Source organism: Narcine bancroftii, chromosome 3 (genome assembly GCF_036971445.1).
Source record: "Narcine bancroftii isolate sNarBan1 chromosome 3, sNarBan1.hap1, whole genome shotgun sequence".
In the NCBI taxonomy this organism is placed as follows: domain Eukaryota; kingdom Metazoa; phylum Chordata; class Chondrichthyes; order Torpediniformes; family Narcinidae; genus Narcine; species Narcine bancroftii.
In genome coordinates this window covers 66,954,250-66,976,395 of record NC_091471.1, presented here as the reverse complement: position 1 = coordinate 66,976,395, position 22,146 = coordinate 66,954,250, and the positions used below count along the sequence as shown (strand labels likewise).

Below are 22,146 nucleotides of genomic sequence, written 5' to 3'. Positions count from 1 at the left end.
TATCTTCTTCTTCTTTGGCTTGGCTTCGCGGACGAGGATTTATGGAGGGGTAATGTCCACGTCAGCTGCAGGCTCGTTTGTGGCTGACAAGTCCGATGCGGGACAGGCAGACATGGTTGCAAGGGAAAATTGGTTGGTTGGGGTTGGGTGTTGGGTTTTTCCTCATTTGTCTTTTGTCAGTCAGGTGGGCTCTGCGGTCTTCTTCAAAGGAGGTTGCTGCCCGCCGAACTGTGAGGCACCAAGATGCACGGTTTGAGGCGATATCAGCCCACTGGCGGTGATCAATGTGGCAGGCACCAAGAGATTCAAATTCTGCAGAATCTGTGATTACCATATAAAATACAGAAATGCTGAAGGATCTCAGCAGGTCTCACAGTGTCTAAGGGAAATAAAAATACAGTAAAATCCCCATTATCCGGCACCTATAGGGAGTGCAGATGCCAGATTTGAAAATTTTCCAGTTGACTGAGATTCACACTTCTGATGCCTAACACACCTGCATTAAGAACTGTTCAAAAGACAAAAGACAGTGCCAAATGGAAAGTAATTTGAAAATATATATATATAAGAATTGTGATCTTCCGTTATGTAAAGTTCACTTTAATCAAGCCATTCCCATAACTTTAAAATTGAAATTTAAATCCCAGTCACTGGCACTCTAACAGTGTTGCACTAACCACTACACTAACCGTGCCACCATCATGATTTACCCTCTCTCCTATGTTTCTAGATAGAGCCTTACTAATGTAGCTAATATGTAGAGATATAGACTTGTCCTAGGCAGGGATAGGGAGGCATTTTGGGAGAGACACCAAATGGCAAGCGGCATCAGCCAGCTCTTCATCCAAGATTATGCCATTTCATTCCATGTATTTGTGAACTAACAGCGAGGCATGCCAATTTTGAACTTGTGAATTTTTTTTACCTGAAATATATATAATGGTGTATAAGATGATCCAAAACTTAAAATTGGGATCATCGTAGATTCCAGGTCTAAAATTCAAACCTTAACAGTGAAGTCTCAATACTGCTACCATCTTCCCCTGCAGATTCACATGCAAAGTGTTACTTCACTTGGAAGGACTATTTAGGGCCCCTGAATGGTGATGATGGAGGAGGTGTCAGTGCAAGTGTAGCACTTCTTGCGGTCATAGGAGTAGGTGCCAAGGGGGTGATTGGTGGGAAGGGAAGAGAGGATGAAGGAGTCACAGAGAGAGCTGTCCCTGTGTATTTGGAGAGGGGAGGAGTAGGGAAAATATTTCTTGTGGTAAGATCATGTAGTAGATTGTAGAGAAGTGAAGTCAAGGGGAATCCTATCCTTGTTGCCAGTTGGGGCAGAGGGGCCATGGCAGTTGTGAGGATAAGAGGGTGAGGGCCGAGTTGATGGTCATAGAGGGAAAGCCTTTTCGAAAAATGGGAACATCTTGGATGATCCTTTTTTTTTGAAAACTTTATTTAAAAGATAGCAAAAACATAACATACAGTATAGAAATAATCAAAGAAAATTTTACATTAACACCCATCCCACCCTCCCACCCCTACAGCCAACTCCCTTACGGGGAGCAACAAAAAAAATTAATATAGATTATATATATAAAAACATTGTAAATGTTAATAACATTTCAAAGTATATCTAAATGCATATATTTCAAATACGGAGACCACTTACTAACAAAAAAAGAATAATTATCATGTAAATTATAGTTTTTTTTTCCATAACAACACATACTTTCAATTCATTATGCCAATGGGCTATATTAATCTCAGTATCATCTTTCCAAGTACTAGCAATACATTTACATGCTACTGATAACACCAAACATACAAAAGCAATTTGAAGTTTATCCAATCCCATTCCCCTTAACAAATACAAATTTCCCAACAAGAAATTTGTTGGATCTAACAGTAGTATATAATTTTGCCAAAACTAATTTAATTCTTTGCCAAAATGATTGAACTTTAACACAATTCCATACCACATGTAGAAAAGTTCCAATACATGAACCACATCTAAAACAAGAATCCGAATTACTAAACCCATATTTTTAAAAACCTTTCCAGGGTCAAATTTAAATAATGTAAAAAATTATAATTAACCATTCTATATTGTACATTAGTCAATTAATTACATTGCCCTGACACATATTCCCCCAATCATCTTCGGGAAAAATAAATACTAAATCACTCTCCCATTTAAGTTTAGATTTCTCCCAATCTGGTTTATCCACACTATCTTGTAACAAATTATACATAACTGAAATATAACCCTTTTTTTGGTATAGAGGAAATCAAAGATTCAAATCTTGACAAAGTATGTAAAATCATCTCTCTACTATAATTATCTTTTATCAAAGATCTAAATTGATAATACACAAACAAAGAATTTACAGTTATATCAAATCTTTCTCTCAATCGATTTAAAGAAAGAAATTTCCCCTCTACAAAACAATCTTGTATTGTCTTTATACCTTCAGAGTCCCAAATCTTTAAATGATTAACAAACATTGAAAAAGGAATAAGCTGATTGTTATACAATGGAGATAAAATGGATAATTTATCTTTCAACCCTAACACCCTATTTTTTAACCAAATCTTTAACAAATGTTTCGATATTGGCATATCATATTGCTGTAACAAAATCAAATTCCAACAAAATATAAATTCATGTATTTCAACCCTAGGAATACACACCATCTCCACTTTAGCCCAACTAGGAGATTGATCTAAATCTATCAATCTACTAATAAACTTCAACTGGGCCGTTTCATAATAATTTTGAAAATGTGGTAGTTGTAGTCCACCCAATGTGTACTTCCATGCAAGTCTATGCAATGCCATCAAGCTAGTTTACCTTTCCATAAAACCTCTCGCACTGCTTTATTCAAATCTTGAAAAAAGCCTTTAGAAAGTAAACAAGGTAGTGACTGAAATAAATATTGATTTTGAGGAAAAATATTCATTTTAATACAATTAACCTGACCAATCAAAGTTAAAGGAAGATCTTTCCACTTAATCTGCTTTAATCTGTCTTAATATAGGTATATATTTTAATTGATATAATGATTGATAATTCATATTCATCAACCCACCTAAATATTTAATTTTACTTGTCCACCTTAATTTTGTAAATATTTTAAATTCAGAATAATCTCCAACTGCAACTGGTAAAATTTTACCTTTATCCCAATTAACTTAATATCCCAATAATTCTCCAAATTTCAACAAACACTCTTACAATTGTTTCAATGATCGTTCTGGTTCCGTCAAATATACCAACCCATCATCCGCAAATAAATTAATTTTATATTCTTCATTCTTAACCCTCATCCCTCTAATTTCTTCATTTTGTCTAATAACCTGAGCTAATGGTTCAATAACCAATGCAAATAGGGCTGGTGACAATAAGCAGCCCTGTAAAGTTGAACAAGTCAATATAAATGGTGAAGATATCTGTCCATTTGTCACCACCCTAGCAATCAGGTTTGTATATAAAGCCTTAACCCTACCAATATAAAAAAGGCCGAATTTAAATTTCTCTAACACTTTAAATAAAAAAATCCCACTCAACCCTATCAAAAGCTTTTTCTGCATCTAATGCAGCCACCATAGGATTGTTAGGTTGCTTTCCATATGCATTGACCAAAGTAATTAATCAGAATATATTATGTAATGCATTTCTATTCTTAATAAAACTTGTTTGATCAATGTGTACCAAGTTAGGTAAATATTTAGCAAGTCTGTTAGCTAATACTTTCGCTATAATTTTATAATCTACATTTAATAAAGGGATAGGTCTATATGAAGACATTTTAAATGGATCTCTCTTTTTTGGAATGACAGTTATTAAAACACTTGAACATGCTTCTGGTAATTTATGATCTTCAGTAACTTGATTCAACACTTCTCCAAGTTCATTAGAAAAATCATCTTTAAAAAAGTTTATAAAATTTCACAGGGAATCCATTGTCCCCTGGGGACTTTCCATTAGACATTTCCTGAATAGCTTCCTTAATTTCAAAATCCGTAAATGGAGATTCCAGTTCCTGAATATCATTTCCATCTAATACCAGTAACTTTAATTTAGATAAGTAAGAATCAATAGAACCATTATTCTATTTCCCCTCAGAAGTATATAATTTAAAATAAAATGAATAAAACTGGTCATTAATTTCCTGAGGTTTGTAAGTAACTTTTACATTCTTCCTAACAGCAATAATAGTCTGAGATGACTGTTCAGCTTTCAATTGCCAAGCAAGTACCTTATGAGCTCTTCCCCTAACTCATAATAACATTGTTTAGATCGATTAATTAAGCATTCACACTGATAAGTTTGTAAAGCATTATAACATAATTTCAACCTCGCTAATGCAACTTTTTTTATCTTCTGTTACACCTTTCTGAAAATCCTTCTCTAACTCAGCAATCTTATTTTCTAACTCTAAACTTTCTGCCATATATTGTTTCTTAAATAATAACTAATGATCTGCCCTCTCAAATAAGCTTTTAAAGCATCCCATATTACAAAATGACTATCCACAGAATTAACATTTTCAGTCAAAAATAAAGAAATCTGCTCTTTAACAGAAGTAACAAACTCTGGTTTATTAAATTACATTGCATTAAACCTCCATCTAAACAATGGATGTACTATCTCCGAACTTTCACAGGAAAAAAGTAATAATGAATGATCTGATATAACTCTACTTTTATATTCAGCTCGTAATACTCTACCTTGTAAATGTGCTGATACCAAAAATTAATCAATTTGAGACAACAAATCATGTCTCGAAGAAAAAATAGAGAAATCTTTCTCTGTAGGATTAACTTTTCTCCAAATATCTACCAAATTTAAATCTTTCATTAACTCATTAATTTGTGTTGCCATCTTTGATTTCCTTATACTTTTTGGATTTCTGTCCAGTAAAGGGTCGAGAACACAGTTAAAATCACCACCAACTAAATCATTTTCATTAGTTTGAGTTAATAAGAAAGCTTCTGAAATAAACCGCTCATCATCTATATTAGGGGCATAAAGATTCAGCAAAGTCCAAGATTCAGCAAAAATTTTACAGTTCACTCTTAATAGTCTGCCAGCATACCCCTCTGAAGATTAAAATTCAAATGGTAAATTTTTATGAATCAAAATTGCTACTCCTCCTGCCTTAGAATTAAAAGAAGAAGAAAAAACATGACCAACCTCAGAACCACTCTTTTCCATTTCAGATGTTCTTTCTCAGTCAAATGTGTTTCTTGTAAAAAAGCAACATCAATTTTCATTTTTTTTAATAGAAGCCAATATTCTCTTTCTCTTAATTGGATTATTTAACCCCTGCACATTAAAAGTTTCTAAATTCAATTGAGACATATTTTTTAACTACTAATATATTTATGCACTATAAAATAATGCTCCCCTCTATAATTCTTCCAAAAAAGATAATCCCCCTAAAAATTAAGAAAAAACACCCAAAGGTAGTAATACCCTAAACATCTGGGTGTGGTGAATCCACTAGCGGCAGATGACTATCAAAGTTTTCAGTGTCATCCACCCCCCCAAGCCAGATACATATTTATTATTTAATCAAACACAATCGAATATAGTCCATATATTCAGCAAATGATTCCAAGCTCAACGACTGTTCTGGATCTTCAACATCAAGAAGACTTTGTGCCAATTTTTCTTTCTTTCCATTCTTTCCATACTTTCCATTCTTTCCATTCCCATGTCCATTTCCATTTCCATTTACTCTCCTCTTAGGAGATAATGGAGGAGTACACCCATTTATTCACATTTCCAGCAAAAATTTAGCACAAACCAAAGCATGATGATCATTCTCAAAAAAATTAAGATTGAAAATTTCCATAGAAAACCTTCAAAATTGCAGGATAATGAAAACCAAACTTGTAGCCTTTTCGCCACAAAACATCTTTAGCTGTATTGAATTCTCATTGTCTTCTACTAACCTCTTGTCTCAAATCAGCATAAAAACACACTCTATTATATTGAACCATTAATGGAGATCGATTCTGCCTTGTGTTCTCCACTGCCATACGTAAAATCATTTCTCGATCTTGAATCAATGAATCAAGACTGCTCTCGGTGTTTGTCCTGGAAATGGTCTTCTTCTCAGAGTTCTGTGAGCCCTATCCAATTCCAAACCTTCAGGGAAAAGCTCTTTACCCAGCACCTCTGTGATCCAGTGCCTAAAAATTTTCATAGGGTCAGCACCTTCAATGTCCTCTGGGAGACCAACTATTTTCACATTATTCCTTCGACTTTGATTTTCCAACGAATCAATCTTCTTCATTAAATCTCTTTTCTGAATCCCCCAATCTACAAAAGAACCTTCCACTTTTTCCATTTTTTCTCTATTATGTTCTACCTGAGTTTGACACTCAGAGAAAGCTGTTTCAATTTTCTTAAAATTATCTTGCACAGTATCAACTGATTTTATACATTTATTAATATCACTTTTAACTGCAGTCATTTCCTGTTTCACAGTTGACATTTCATCACACATTCATTTTTATTTTTATCTCCATAAATCCTTGATATTTGACTTGCTATTTGTTTTGACGCATTTGACAAGCAATCCCTTCCAAAACGGTAAACACTGAATCCAGTCCAGATGCCACTTCCACTTTTTGAGATCCACCTTCTTTAACTGTAAGCTTCTCCTCCTGGATGAATTCCAATAAGGTAAGTTCCTCTTCTTCCTCAGTTATCGTAGGTCCCTTGGCTGAATGGCTACGAGTTTGGATACCTGATGCCGGCACCCCAACCACTTTGGGATGCCAGCATTCGGGCTCTCCCACAAACATTCTCCAGCAGCTCTTGGACCCATGATGCCCCATGCAGGCCAGGCAAAGCCATTCGATGCATAGAAGCATCCTCTGATGCTACACTGCATGCCACTGGGCCACCCAACGAGGTCGCGGGTTCACGGGTCCCCTTATTGGCCATGCCGCCCATGCGCACGGCTTCACATGAACGCGGGTCAGCAATGGCCGTGTATGTAGGATCGGTGCCGGAGTCAGACTCGAATGGGCTGGAGTCCTCTGAGGCTTGGAGACTCCCAGCGACGATTCCGTGGATTCAGTTATGCAGGTAGGACTCAATTCTTCCGCACTTTTATATGGTAGTTCTTTCTGAAACTGAGGTTTAATTTTTATTTTACATTGGATGCCATCATAAAGCACTGTTATTTAAATAACTGTAAATCTTATTTTTAACCTCTTTTATACTATTGAAAAACTGGGTATTTAATGATCCAGCTGGGGAGAGGTGGAATACACTTCTTTCTTCTCCACCATCTTGCCAGGACCCCCATCTTGGATGATTCTGAGAGCAAATGCAGCAATGACAGAGGAATGGTGAGAAAGGAACAGAATTTCTATGGAGGTTTGGGGATGAAGAGGTATGGTATACATTTACCTTGACTCCGTATTGTCCACCTGGTCTAGTCGCTCTCCACTTACAGCCTGATACTTCACATGCCACCCATCACATCAACAACATTCAATACCCTGAACTTGACTGCCTCATCTTCATCATGGATATCCCATCACTATACAGCTCCATCCCCCATATCAAAGGCCTCAAAGCCCCTTGTTTCTTCCTCAACAACAGATCCCACCAGTCTCTATCCACCACCACCCTCTTCTGGCTGGCAGAACTTGTCATTACCCTCATTAACTTCTTTTTGACTCATAGCACTTTCTCCACATCAAAGGTGCAGCCATGGGTACCTGCATGGCTCAAAGCTATGCCTGCCTTTTTGATAGCTTGTGAAGCAATCAATGCTGCAAGCCTACACAGGCAAGAATCCTTAGTTCTTCTTCTGCTACATTGGCGGCTACTTTACTGCTGTCTTATACACCCATAATGAGCTCGTCAGCTTTGCTCAATTTTTGCTGCCAACTTCCACCTTGACCTCAAATTTAATTGGTCCATCTCCAGCAACACTCTCCCTTTCTTGATATCTCTCTCTCCATCTTGGGAGGCAAGCACTTGACAAACGTTTTCTACAAACCTGTCAAACTCTCACAGCTATCTTGACTTCAGAGGGGCAAGAGCATATGGAAACAATGGATCTCCCGGGACAATTGCGTTTACGGACCTTGGGTAGAAGTAGAACTGGTCAGTGTGCGATTATGTAAACAATGGGATTGGAGGCTGTGGAAAGGAGATGAGTTCAGGGATAGTGTGTGATGGGTTTTGGTGGGTTCCTGTTGAAGGGGTAGGAATCTAACCATGTACCTGTTTAAATGTCTTTTGAACATTTCCACTGGGAACTTGTTCTCTATGCCACTTGCCTCTGTGTGAAAAACATTCCCTGAGATCACTTTTAATGCTTTCCTCAAAACCAATGATTTTTTAAATATTTTCTTTCCACTCACATACCACCTTAAATAATCCCTAAGCCATAGGTGCTCTGTGAGTAGTAAGGAATTACATAAGGTATGTGGGTGGGGGGAAAAAAGTTGAGTACCACTGCTCTAGACCCATTTTTACTGAAATGGTCCACTTGAGAAAAATTGTCATTGGCCCATTTCCATTGGAGTTATGAAACCATGCACATAACGAGTCAGTTAGGTACAATTAAAACAGTGGTTTTCAATATTTTTCTTTCCACTCACATACCATCTTAACCAATCCATCACTAATCATAAAGCACCTATGGCATAGGGATTACTTAAAGTGGTATGTGAATGGGAAAAAAAAGTTTAAAAACCACTACTCTAAACCTACGTCATCTAATCTTACAGTCCTCTACCCTGGGGGACAAAACTGTTACTCTCTACCCAATCAATGCCCCTCATAATTTTGTAAACCTATATGAGGTCATCATTCAATCTCCTTTGCTCCAGGGAAAACCGTCCCAGCCGATTCAATCTCAGGACCTCCAGCTCAGGCAACACTCCTGTGAATCTTTACAGCACTCTTTGCAGTTTAATTACATCACATCTTGCCAGGCAACTACAGTAGCACAAAATTATCCAAGTGTAGCTTAACCAATGTTTTGTACAACTGTTACGTAAAGTCACAACTCCTAGACTCAATGCGTCTGATGGTGAAAGTAAGCATTATTGTACTTTTTTTCTCTTCTCTGTCTACTTATGTTATCCTTTTCAAGTCTCACTGTTCAATAATATTCCTCAGGGCCTTGTGCATATGTCCTGGTTTAATTTCCCAAATTGTATTCATTTACATTTTCTTTAGTTCACAAGATCACAAGATATAGGAGCAAAAGTAGGCCCATTGGCTCATCAAGTCTGCTCTGCCATTCTAATCATGAGCTGATACCTCCAGGCTTTTCCCCTTGATGTCCTGACTAATCAAACACCAGTCAATTTCTGCCTTGAATACACCCAATGACTTCACTTCCACAGTAACCTATGACAACAAGTTCCACAGACTCACGACCCATTTTTACGCATCTCTGATTTGAATTGACGCGCTTTTTTCCAGAAATTATGGCCTTGTCCTAGTCTGTTTTAAATTGACTTTCTTTTATTCTGAAATACCCTCATCCTAGACTCCCCTCCATGGGAAACAACTTTGCCACATCTACAAGTTTGTTTTTGATGGTCACCTCTACAGATTGTTGTGGGACAAGGAGAACATGTCAATCTTAGTCTTCTAAGAAAGTAGAGATATTGGTTTCCTTTTTTTTTTTAACTGTCACATCAATGCGATTTGTCCAGGTCAGGTCATCAGAAATGTTTACTCCTGAGGACTTGAAGTTTCCACTTTTTCCACTTCAGCTCTATTGATGTGAACTGATGTGGATACTGCCCCCTCTCATGAAGTGAATGATCATCTTCCTTGTCTTTTGATGTTGAGAGATAGATAGATAGAGAGAGAGAGAGAGAGAGAGAGAGAGAGAGAGAGAGGAGAGAGAAATAGAGAGTGAGAGAAAGAGAGAGAGAGAGGAGAGAGAAATAGAGAGTGAGAGAAAAAGAGAGAGAGAGGAGAGAGAAATAGAGAGTGAGAGAAAGAGAGAGAGAGAGAGAGAGAGAGCCCCATGCCAATAGACTTTAGGACTCCTTCCTTTATTCCATTTCATCGTTCAATAATCGACGCATTACTATAGTGTTGTCAGTGAATTTGATTGTGGAGTTGGAACTGTATTTAGTTGCTTTGGATGTAGAGGAAGTATAGTATGACACTGCTTACACATCCTTGAGGAATGTCAGCGATGAGCAGGATTGTGGAGAAGATGCTATGATGTATCTTCACTGATTATGGTCTATTAGACAATGTGTCAAGGATCCATTTGCCGAGGGGGACACTGAAGCCTGGACCCTAAAATTGAGGAATGGGTTTTCTGGGGAAGATCACATTGATGACAGAGATGTCATTGGGTCCAGATGTTATGGGGCCAAATGGAGGGCCAAGGAGCTGGTGTCTGCCATGGACTTGTTTGGATGGTAGGCAAATTGAAATGGGTTGAGGTTGGTTGGTAAATGGGAGATGATGTGAGCCATGACCAGCCTCTCAATTCATTTCATGATGGTGGATGTCAGAGCCAGTCAATAGTCATTTAGCCCCATTATTGTGCTTTGCTTCCGTACTGTTTTGATGGTGGCCTTCTTCAAGGCCATCATCATACTAAATGGGAACTGTGGTCTGTGGCAGGGAGAGATTAAAGCTATCTTTAAATACACCCACCAGATGATTTGCTTAGCCTCTCGGCATACTGTTCCCAGAATTCAGTTTCAACTTGCTGATTTCCACACGTTCATCATCTGAAGTCTGACATGACTTCAACAATAATAATTATGATACAGAAGCACTTGTACCAGTTGATGTGGACGTCAGCTCCCTGCTGGTTCCCTGCTTGAACTGAGCCCAGAAAGCATTTAGCTCATTGAGGAGTGTTGCACTGTTGCTTGCTCTGGTCTCCAGCTTTGCTTTGTCGTCCACAAGAACATTCATGTCCCTCTTTATGTCCAATAGAATATGTCCATTTGGAATTTGGAAGACAAAGGTGGCATTTTTAAATATAAAGTAAAGCATGGAAACTGTGCCCAACAAAATCTTCATAAATATTCATTCTGGTTTCACTGATCTTAAAATACAAACATGTTTTAATTACAATTAAAAATTGTGTCAAGTGGTTGTGACATAACAACAGATGCAATGGTGTCAAATCATGAGATCCAGCATTTGTTTCTGGACAGCTGCTCTCAAACCTTTTTTTAATCATCCAATTTATGATCATTGTATGATACTTGCTGAATTTGTTGAATAAGAAGAATATTTCCGCATCTGGAAACTTACAAATCAATGGAAAGATTGAGGGGGCTGAATTTAAAAATTGCTATTGAAAGATGTTGAAGTTGGGCCAGTGCAGGAGGGATTTGAAGATTTTGTTCAGAAGGGACAGAGCATCAGCGATGAGAGTAAACCACTGATCTAGCATTTAACTCAAGTGTATCAGACTGCACACTCGTAACCTTAGTTTTAATTGTTTGTTAAAAGGAATTTGAGGCTTTAACTCATCATGTGCGAATGTCTCAAGCTGGATGAAACCACCATAAAGGCAAAAAGAAAGTAAGCAGGTTCAGCAAGTGAAAAGACAGATTTGGATATACATTGATATCACAACAGCAAAAAAAATGGCTGTGTGGCAAGAGCTGCTGGAACAGCATAATTGTCGGTAGTGTGGACCCGTGGAGAGCGGGAAGTGGAAACACAGTGCTCCTCTGTGGGGTCCAACCAACCAGTCCAACTGTTGCCAGCTCCATAAAGGCTTTAAACAGCCTGCTAAAGGAGCCAGTGGTGGATTATTTTAAAATCCTTTGACTGTGGGGTCTGGGCCCAAGATGACGGTGCCTATTTACTACAGTGACCACAAGGGGTTGCAGAGTCTAGGAAAACAGAGGACTGGTGGAAGCAGAGATGACCTACAGGGTGGTGACCACTGTGGTGTTCCAGTGAGGGGCTTTGGAGCTGAAGGAAACACAGGCAGTGGCGGGGTGTTGGTGACTGAAGGCGAGGAACCCATGCCGGCTGTGGGCAGCTGGCCACTGTGGTCAAGGGACTCATACCAATCTGTGGTCTGCTGGAGACTGGCTCAAGACTGGCTGAAGAGGTACCAGGTACTAGAATTGAGATATGAGAGGGTGCTGAGAGCACTGAGAGCTTCCTGATCGTGTCAAAAGTTTGGATCTGGAGCTCAGGTTCCCAATGATTTGGACTGAAAGCTCTGTGGCAGCTGAGGCTGTGGAAACACTGGAGGTGAATCCATGGAATTGAGTCCCTCTGGTGGGACTCTCTTTTTTTTCTCTTCCTCTGACTGTAAGGAGCACCAGGCAATTTCTGCTGATTGTGAATCTTTGTCTGCCTCATGGTAAATTGAAGGAAATTTTGTGTAATATTACATTTGCTGTTTTATTACATGACAATAAAAGAAACTTGAATCTTGAATCTTCTTGAGTGACTCTAAGCATTCCTTCAGATATAACTGGTTTATTTTGGAATATTGGAGTAAGTTTTAGAATGGGTTGAGCTGAGCTTGTGAAATTTATTCTTTCCAAAATTTGGATTTGCTTACATGTTTATTGCAATTGCAATCTTGTTACCATAGTTACTATTTATGTTGCAAAACTGTTAGAGCCAAAAAAAGGAATATGATGGGCCAAATATTCTGGCATCACTGCAGGAGAGAAAGGATCAGCAGTGTAGTGCCTGCAGGAGGCTAAACCAGCCACCCAGGGAGTACTGGCAGAGGTCAAATTCCTCTGCTGTGCCCAACATGTCTGAGCACAGCTGGTGGAGATGGATATTTGCAGTATACTAGAAGGAGATTTGCTTCGAGCTGACTTGCTAGACATATTTAACTGTATCAAGGCTGACTCTGATAGACACTGGAAGTGAGGTTTACAAGAAAATGGCAGATTCCATATTGCCAAAATGTGAAAGCTATGAATCTCTTAGAAAGCTATGCCATGGATGCCACAGATATCCAGCCTCTAGTGCTAGTTACCATTGTTAGGGACCATTGCATTCAGAGGTAAGTGCTTCAGTCAGTGAAGGAAATTCTGATGCATCAAGGAGAGCATCTCTATGGAGACACTGGATAGAATTGAGTCACAGGACAAAAACAGTGGGAATTTTCAATAATGTTTATTGAACATCTGATAAGAGGAAGAAGATGGACATCATATCCATTGTAAAAGTGAATGTTATGTGAAAATAGGTATGATTGCATACATGTTCCTACCACTTTCACTGTGGCAATCCAGAATCATACACGTTAAATTTGCAACAAAACTCAATGAAAGGAGGCAAAATCAAATACAGCGGCAGTTTGGAAAAAAAGCAGGTGACGATACATTTTAACCAAAAGAGATTATCCAGTCAGTGTTCTCGGAATTTTTTAGATTTAAACCTAAATGAAAGAAACAATGAGAAATTAAGGCCTATGTTAAATCTAAGGTGACTAATGAATCATTGAGGTAAATCTGTGGATGGATCCATGGCAAAAGTGGAAAAGGGGTGAGTCAAGGTGCAAAGATGGTATAAGAATTGAACAGGAAGATGGAGTGTTCAATGGTAAACAAAGTATAGATGGTTACTTAATCCCAGTAGTGGTGTGACAATTACCTTGTATTTTTTTTATTACCAGTGTAGTTAGTTTATACTTTTTAGGCAATTGTGTTATGGTTTATGAAACTTTTTTTTGCATGAGGGTTTCATTAAGAAACTATCCAGTCAAGTAATACAATGAGCACAAAAGTATGGAGATAACTATTAATGCAACAATTATGAAACATGACTCCTGACCCACTGTATGAGCCTCACATGGTTTAATTCACTGGAATCACTTAAGTCTGAAGTAAACATTTCAGAGAAGTGCTGCTTGTCATAAAGAGTTTTGCAATTAAAAGGATGAACAGACTGACTAAGTTTATGTTTGGTTAAATTTACAACTGTACATGTCTAGCTCTATAAAATCACAGTTTCATAAGCAAAAATCTGCTGATTTTTGTTTTTCATTGCTTTTAAAGTCCAGTGTATATAAGTGTAAGCATATCTTTAAGAATTGAATATATAGTATCACATTGTGTGACCTCCCTGACATTGCTGATCATTGTAAAATAAAGGACGTTCTTCACTTGGTTCTGCTGCGTTTGAATGATAACACTGGCCGCAACACTATATAAACCCATAGACTTCACATGTTGTGATTTACTTTGGAAATGTTGTGAAAGTGTAAAGGTAGTTTTGAGCATCAGAAGATTCAAAATGTTAATATCTTCATTTTATCTTGAGGCAAACAACTTTGGGATTAAGTACAAACAGCATTTTGTGTACCACCTACGTCATGTAGGTCATGTGAAGACACTGCAAATTTGGCAGAGTCCTCAAACAGATATGGTTAAGAGCAGACTTAACTGCAGTTTTCAAAACCATGAAGGGCTTTGATAAGGTCAATTACTTTTAGTGTCCAAAGGTTTGATAACAGGAGAGGCACTAGTGAATGGACAAAAGCAAAGTGGTGGAATAATTTGCAGTTCTGATAAAAAAAATGAGATTAATTGGATAGATCTGTCAAAGAGCCAAAACAGTCATAACAGTTGAATGATTGCATGATTATTGAGTAGTTTTGCTTACTCCTGAACATTTCTGATGAGTCCACTTTATTTTCCCTGAAGCTTCTCTTTTGCAGCATTTCCAGCAGTGGAACACCTCGCAAATTTTGTCACAGACTTCTGAGCAGCTGAACTTGGATTGAACAGAGCCAGAACAACTTAGAAATTGTTGTCTTTGGCCTTAATGAAAGTTATACATGCTTAAATTTAATTCAAATTAAAGGTTCAAAGACAGTTAACGATGACAAAACTAAAAAACCATCTTTTAACCCATGATTGGATACTAGATGTCACATTATGTAAAAATTAACAATAGTACTTTGATGGTTTACCCTTAAACATTCATGTGTGAGACTGCCATGGCTGGATTTGAAGTGAAAAATACATCCATTGGGATGTAATAAGTTATTCTTCACAATTTATAAATGACAAGTGGCCTGCTGATTTTTGAAGTTGAGCTTGAGGGACATGAAAAAAACTTTTTCATAAATGAAAACTGTAAATTGTGACATAATTTGTTGATCTATTGTAATCAAGTCTTAAAAATTATTTTGGGAGAAATGTCACAAACTTAATGTATGTGTCTTTTATAAAATATGATTAAGTCCCATAAAGGATTTACAAATGGTAGCATAAGGACACATTTCATGCATGTGTAAAATTTTTAAATAGTGGTGAACGTACTATCATCCTCCTCCGGTTGGAGAAGGAGGTGACAATGCTTTCCTATTTCTTGCTTTGAATGGACAAATCAGGATCTTCTGCTCTTTATATCCACAATGGCAAGTGGTGTTTTCAATATTTGAATTTTAAACCACAACTTTTGTAAAGTTCTCAACAGCCTGTCCTCTGCTAACTGATTTTATTCAACTTGCTAACATCCCATAACATTCTACTCTTGGGCATTCCTGTTAAAGGCTTTCAAAAACATAAAACCAACAGCAGATGGATCTGTGGGCAAGGTCTCTCTGGCATTAAAGCCACCTGCATGATGGCCTTGCACTGAGAAAGGCAATGCAATACTTTGGAACAGGACAGGAGATGCAAAATGGGAAAGTATTTAACTGGGGAAATGTTAATTAGGATAGGATTTGGAAGGAACTAGGGAGAGAAAGTGGCAAAATTTACTAATCCATGCATGTTGCCCTCATTCTTTCATTAAAGTCCATAAATTTACCTCTCCAACTGACTATATTTATGCTCAATCCACTGGCTGTCCTTCCTTACACTTTCACTAGATGTTGCATCTACTTTTCCACCAAATGCTCCATCATCTGACCAAACTGTCTTGTTTCCATGACCCTGCCTAGTTTAAACCCTCCCCAAAAGTGCTATCAAACCTGCCCACAGGATATTGGGCTCTTTCCAATTAAAGTGCAGATGCAACCTGTCCCTTTTGTACAGGTCATACCTTCCTCCGAGAAGATCCCAATGATCCACAAACCTGAATCCCTGAACCAAATCGTCAGTCATGCATTCATCTGCCATCACTTCCTATTCTTGCCCTCAGTGGCATGTGGCACTGGCAGTAATCCAGAGATTACTATCCTTGAGGTCCTGCTTTTTAGCTCCCTTCCTCTTTCCCTATATTCACTCATCAGTACCTCATCTCATTTCCTATTTACGTCATTGCTACCAACATGGACCATGACATTTGGCTGCTCACTTCCCTCTCAAGAATTCTATGGATTTGATGAGAATTGTCTCCAAGTCTGGCACCTGGCAGGCAACATACCACCGAGAGTTGTGATCTTTTCCATTGAATTTCCTGCATGTTCCTCTAACCAATTAATCCTCTGTTCCTTTCAATATCCCCCTCTCTTCCCCTCCCAGAGCCACAGGGTTAGGCTCTGTGCCAGAGACCTTGCTTCTACAGCCTTTCTCTGATGGGTCATTCCCACTGACTGTATCCAAAATGATATATGTGCTATGGAGGAAAACAGCCACAATGGTACACTGCACTGACTGCCTGCACCCTTTCCCTCTCCTGATGGTCATCCAGCTACCTGCCTGCTGCCTCCTACATGTGATTGCCACCCTGTAACCCCTGTCTACCACCTCTTCAGCCTTCCAAATGATCTAGAGTGAATCCAGCTTCAGCTCTCTACTGTGGTTTGTAAGGAGCTGCAGTTGGATGCAGGGAAAATCATCAAGGATATTTATGGTGTCCCTGATATCCCACACCTACAAGAGGAGTATATCACAGCCCTGACTACCATTCCCACTGTTAAGTCTGTGCTATTGGAAGATATCTTACTTGTCCTCAACGGTTCTTAACTGTGTCTTCTTACAGAACCTTTTTCCTGTAGGCTGCTGTCACGGCCAATACCTACAGCACTTCCTTGACCTCTGGAGCCACTCACAGAATGGCCGCTCCATTTAAGCTTCCCTTCCTGTTATTGGCCACAGTTAATTGGTCAATTTCACACTTGGCACCTACCGGTACTGATGCTTTTAAGACATCTGCTCTCACTTTGTCTCACTGCTACTAATCTGAAACTCATACGTGTGATGTTATTTTGGAGACTAATTAAAATATTCCTCAGTTCTAATTCTTTAGATGTTAAAATTGATGAGATCATGAGTTCTTTGTCTAACACTATTTCATTTTCTTATTTGTTTCCTTTGAAGCGAGGCTCTAGTTATTGCTCATTAGTGACAACTCAAGGGAAATACCAGCTTTTTGCCAAGACCGGCTACTTTAAGGTACCTATCTCCATTCCATCCTCAGTACATTCATTTGTTTTGTGGTAATGATGTCATACTGTCATATAAGGAAGTGTGAAGAAAGATGCAGGATTTGTAACATAGTCTGATGCACAGCTTTCAGGATGAAATCTCAGAGTGAAGTCTGTTCATCAGATAAATTCCCTGGGGTGGCCTGTGGTCAAGACCTATATGTCACAGTTGAGAGCCAAACCAGGATGGAAAAGCCATCAACTATCATTCTTGTGTAAGTAAGGTGCAGAAAGGAAATAGATTTGTGCATTATTCATGTAAAAGCATGGAGCCAGACATTGAAGCAGAGTGTCTACTTTGCCTTTATTACCTCAGTGACTGCAAAAGTAATCTCTTCCCCTGCTATTACCAAATCAAATTATGGGTTTATGTTTTCAGCAGACATACAATTGTTGTTACATAAATAGGCTTCGCCAGTTGCTAGTTGCCAGAAAGCAAAAATGAACATACAGCAAGCACTCTGTGTCCCAATTCTGATTTGCAGTCAAAGATGGAGGAAAATTCTTCTCATCTATCATTTGAAACCCTCTCTATCCCCATGGTTCCTGCATTGAAACTGCAGTTTAATGATAAATCAGTGAAATTATTAAAATGCTTTTAGAAATAAAGCAGGATCTGCACAGAGCATCTTGTGTGGTGTTGGTGACGGAATGCGCTGACAACACCTTTCTGGTGCTCTGTATTCAGTAAAAGTCTCAGCAGTGAGTAGTCCTTCAGTCATAGAGCAAGACTGCATGAAAACAGGCCCTATGCCCAACTCATCTGTGGCAACCTAGTTGCCTATCTGAGCTCGTCATTTGGGAGCATTTGGCCCTTTTGCCTCTAAACTGTCCCCATCCATGTACCTGTCTAAATGTCTGTTAAATGTTGTCATTGTACCCACGTCTACAGCTTGTTCTATCAATGTACTCACCTTCAGTATGAAAAGGTTGCCCCTTTGGTCCATTTAAAATTTTTCCCCTTTCACCTTTAATCAATTCCCTCTAGTTTTTGACATCCCTGCCTTGATGTAAAGATGATGATTGTTCACGCTATTTATGCCCCCAACCTTGTATGCTCCAGAGGAAAGAGTCCCAGTCTATCTAAGTCCCTCCTTAAGACTCAAGACCTCCAATCCTGACAAAATCCTTGTGAAACATTTTCAACTTAATGACATCCAAAACTAGAACTGAAGGCAATACTCCAAATGTGGCCTTAACAATATCTTTTACAGCTTCCAACTGTTGTACTCAATTCCCTGACTGACGAAGACATTGCCAAGTTCCTTCTTCACATCTTGTCTACTTGTGTTACCACTTTCTGGGAGCCATGGATCTTGAAATTTCTGTGCTCTATACCTCTCTCTAAGATGCTATAATTTACTCTACAAATCTGTCTTAATTTGACTTACAGAATGCAATGCCTTGCACTTATCCAAATTAAACACCATCTGCTGTTTTTTGACACATTTCTCTGGTTGATCAAAGTGCTGTTGTAACCTTCACTGTCCACTGTACCCTCAATTTTAGTGCCTTTCCTCTCAAGCAAAGGTTGTCTGGATATCCAACATCCTTCAGACGATGACTGAAAATGACTGAGCCTACAATAGGGCAGTCACATATTTATGTTTCAACAACTATGACTCAGCACAAGACAAAAACAAGATGCTGGCAACTTGAAATGAAAGAGAAAATGCTAGTCGGGCATTATGGCAGCTCCTGTGTAAAGAGAGAGACGAAGTGTCAGATCTACACCTTTCCTCTGAATTGAAATATAGTTGGAAATATAACCAGAGTGCAGAGAATGAATTAGGATTTTGGGAAGAGATGAGGTTGGATGGGAGAGGGGGTGTGAGGAGGAGCCAAAAGAGAAAGAGTGTGTTATATGTAGAAAGCAGTAGAGATTAACAGGCACAAGGCAAAAGAGATCATTATTGGTCAAGTAAAGAAATAGTAGGTATGAATAGAAATGACAAATCACGGCCTGAATTAACATTTAGTGTGCCTAATCAAGAGACGAGATGCTTCTCATTGAGCTTGTCATCAAATGGGATAGTGTAGGGGGATGAGGATAGAGTGAGAGTGAGATGGAGAATTAAAATGACAGATGACCAGAGCTCCGAGTAATGATCAGAGACAGAATGGTGATGTTAGGCAGAAGGCTCACCTGGTCGTGGAGGTAGGTGTAGTCCCATCATCCTCCCCTCCCTCCCACCTGGCTCCAACTCCCCTTTTCTCTCTCTTCTTTTTTATTACTTTTTTCTTTCATCCTTCACTCTTTCATGTTCCGCGAGACATCTTTGGTCCCCTGGTCTCATCCCTCCTCTCTATACTGGCTAATTTCCCTCTTCCACATTCAGTTCTGATTAAGGGTCTCTACCCGAAATGTCAACCCTCAATTTCCCACACGTATGTTTGCCTCACCGACTGAGTTTCTCCAGCAACTTGTTTTTCTTTTGCTCCTGACACCTTTTAAAAATATCCAAGTTGGTAGGACAATTGACAAAAGTAAATGCTAAAATTTAAACAGGTGAACGATAGAATCAGTGGAATTGAGGTGAATGTGGGGAGAATAAAATGAGATTGATGGAGGTTAATGTAAATGGCTGCTTAATGATTTGCCTGGACATTGAGGTTAAATAACCTGTTTCTGTGCTACATCACTTGAGGAGCTCATTTATATCCTGGTCAGGTACTCTGACAATACCTGTATATCTGAAATAAATTTGGAATCTGATTTGCAAATCCTAAGCCAATAAGAAGTGTTTTGAATCAGTCCATTGCATGTTCTTGGATAACACAATTGACTTTTAATATAGTTAAATTTTACTTTATTGCTGTTTTATATTAAATGTTTTTTTCAAATTAAATGTAATAATGGCAGAATATCGAAGTAAAATATTGCAGAAAATTGCTATTCAAAACAAGAAAATATTTTTAAAAATATTTCATTTCTTTCTGATAAATTAAATAAACTTTTGACATTGAGAATTTTTTACTTCTCTCGCATTACAGGTTCTTTGAATTTATCCAGTAAAATATTCATCTTTATTTTCAGGGTAATTTAGTTGCAATAAAACATGTAAATAAGAAAAGAGTTGAGCTCACCAGGCAAGTGCTATTTGAACTAAAACATGTAAGTGTATAATTTTCTGCATCAGTTCAGAAACTGCCTTATCAGCTCTGTGATTAATCCCAAATGTATCTAACATGTTGCGTCTATTGCAGATGCGGGATGTGCAGTTTAATCACTTGACAAGGTTCATTGGAGCTTGTATTGATACTCCAAATGTTTGCATTGTAACAGAATATTGTCCTCGAGGAAGTCTTCAGGTAAGATGTGTGACACAATTGAGATGATGAAAACCACTAATGTAAGAAATTAAATTCTTAATTTCAGTTTATAACTGTGTGATTTTAGTTATTAAGATAATAATGGCTCTATTTTCATTAGTCAATGATACAGAGGCTAATATTTTACTTGCAAGTGAAAGTTGTTTTGAAGGGAGAGTAACCAAATTTAATCTTAAATATTGTTGGTTAGCCTGCTTTGTGTATTTGGAACCAACTGGACTTTAGTTAATGGTTCCAGAGGAGCTGCTAGGTAAGAAAAGGGCAGAGACCAGCTTGGCTTTGACATCTGTTCTTAAGATACCATTTAAGATTAGCTACTGCTCTTCATCTAGATGCTGCATGACCTGCTGAGTTCATCCAGCAATTTTATGCATTGTTCCAGTTCTCTAGCATCTGCAGACTTTTTGTTTAACCTGTGCCAACTGTGCCTGTGCTGGGTGTTGGGCCAGTTAATCTGACCTCCCTTGCGATCTGGACTCACCACTGAGTGAGACCATCCACTTTGACTTAAAGGGGAAATACATGCAAACTATCTTACATTTTTCTTTATTTATGATTGTTTTTAAATTATTCTCAAAATCAGAAGAGAAAATTACTGTAGAGCTCATCGAAAGAATCAAAGACTTGTTGATCCAAACCAAGGCTTTTATTAGCAAAAGACAGGAGCTCTTCACAGGTGGCCGACCAGTCCGGAATGATCCGACCTGGCTAGGGACACCACCCTTTAAGGCCCAGACAGTAAACGTGGCTTAGCTCTCAGCCAATCGCTGTAAGCACAGTCTAGATACAGTAACTATATACACTATATACATTGGTGATAGATCTGTACCATAACAATTACCAACAATAAAAAAAGGTCTTTGATAGTAAGGACCATCAAGGTATTCCAGAGTGGGATGTGGGTGGCTTGGAGAGGAGTGGAAGGGGAAACCAGGGCTCTGTGAAATCTAATGGCTGCTGATTCACATTTATTGTCCTTCAGACATGGAATTCAGGTCTGAGTGAAACCCTGATTTTCATACACGGTGTGATGTCAACTTATACAATCAGTGTTAATTATGTAAAACTGACATTATTTTAAACCACCCAGCTACCTCTCTCAGGATGAGTTTGGCACTGAGTTAGTCAAATATTTCTGATAGTAAATCAACAATCTATCAAAATTATTCTCTTGCACTCAGTATCGTCTTGTGATAAAGTTAAGGGTTTTTGCTCTAGATTAAGAGATTGTTTACAAAACATTTTTAAAATAACATTTTCTTTAGATCCAAAGATCTTTTTAATTGGAGATGTTAGTGAAATGGCCTTGATATATAAATTAGATAAATTTAAAATGGCGTTTTTGTGATTAGCTTTAGCAGTAGCAAGGAAATGGAAGGACCGAATGGAGTTTAGTTTACAAAGAATGCATTCGGAAATGAAGTCGCGTAAACCAATGGAAAAGACAACTTATAATTTAAAGGATAAATATTAT

The 22,146-nt window shown here is 38.3% G+C and overlaps 1 protein-coding gene across 2 annotated transcripts in view; it reads left to right on the top strand.

Moving 5' to 3' along the window:
* Positions 1-22,146, top strand: part of npr2 (natriuretic peptide receptor 2) — a 170,363-nt gene that overhangs the window by 74,476 nt on the left and 73,741 nt on the right. For both annotated transcript variants that reach the window (XR_011353438.1, XM_069924222.1), the window contains exons 10-12: positions 17,233-17,307; positions 20,377-20,454; positions 20,547-20,651. Coding sequence is in view for 1 of the 2 variants with exons in the window: in XM_069924222.1 (XP_069780323.1) it covers positions 17,233-17,307; positions 20,377-20,454; positions 20,547-20,651 (258 nt within the window). In the remaining variant the exon portion in view is untranslated. The remainder of the gene's footprint in view (positions 1-17,232; positions 17,308-20,376; positions 20,455-20,546; positions 20,652-22,146) is intronic.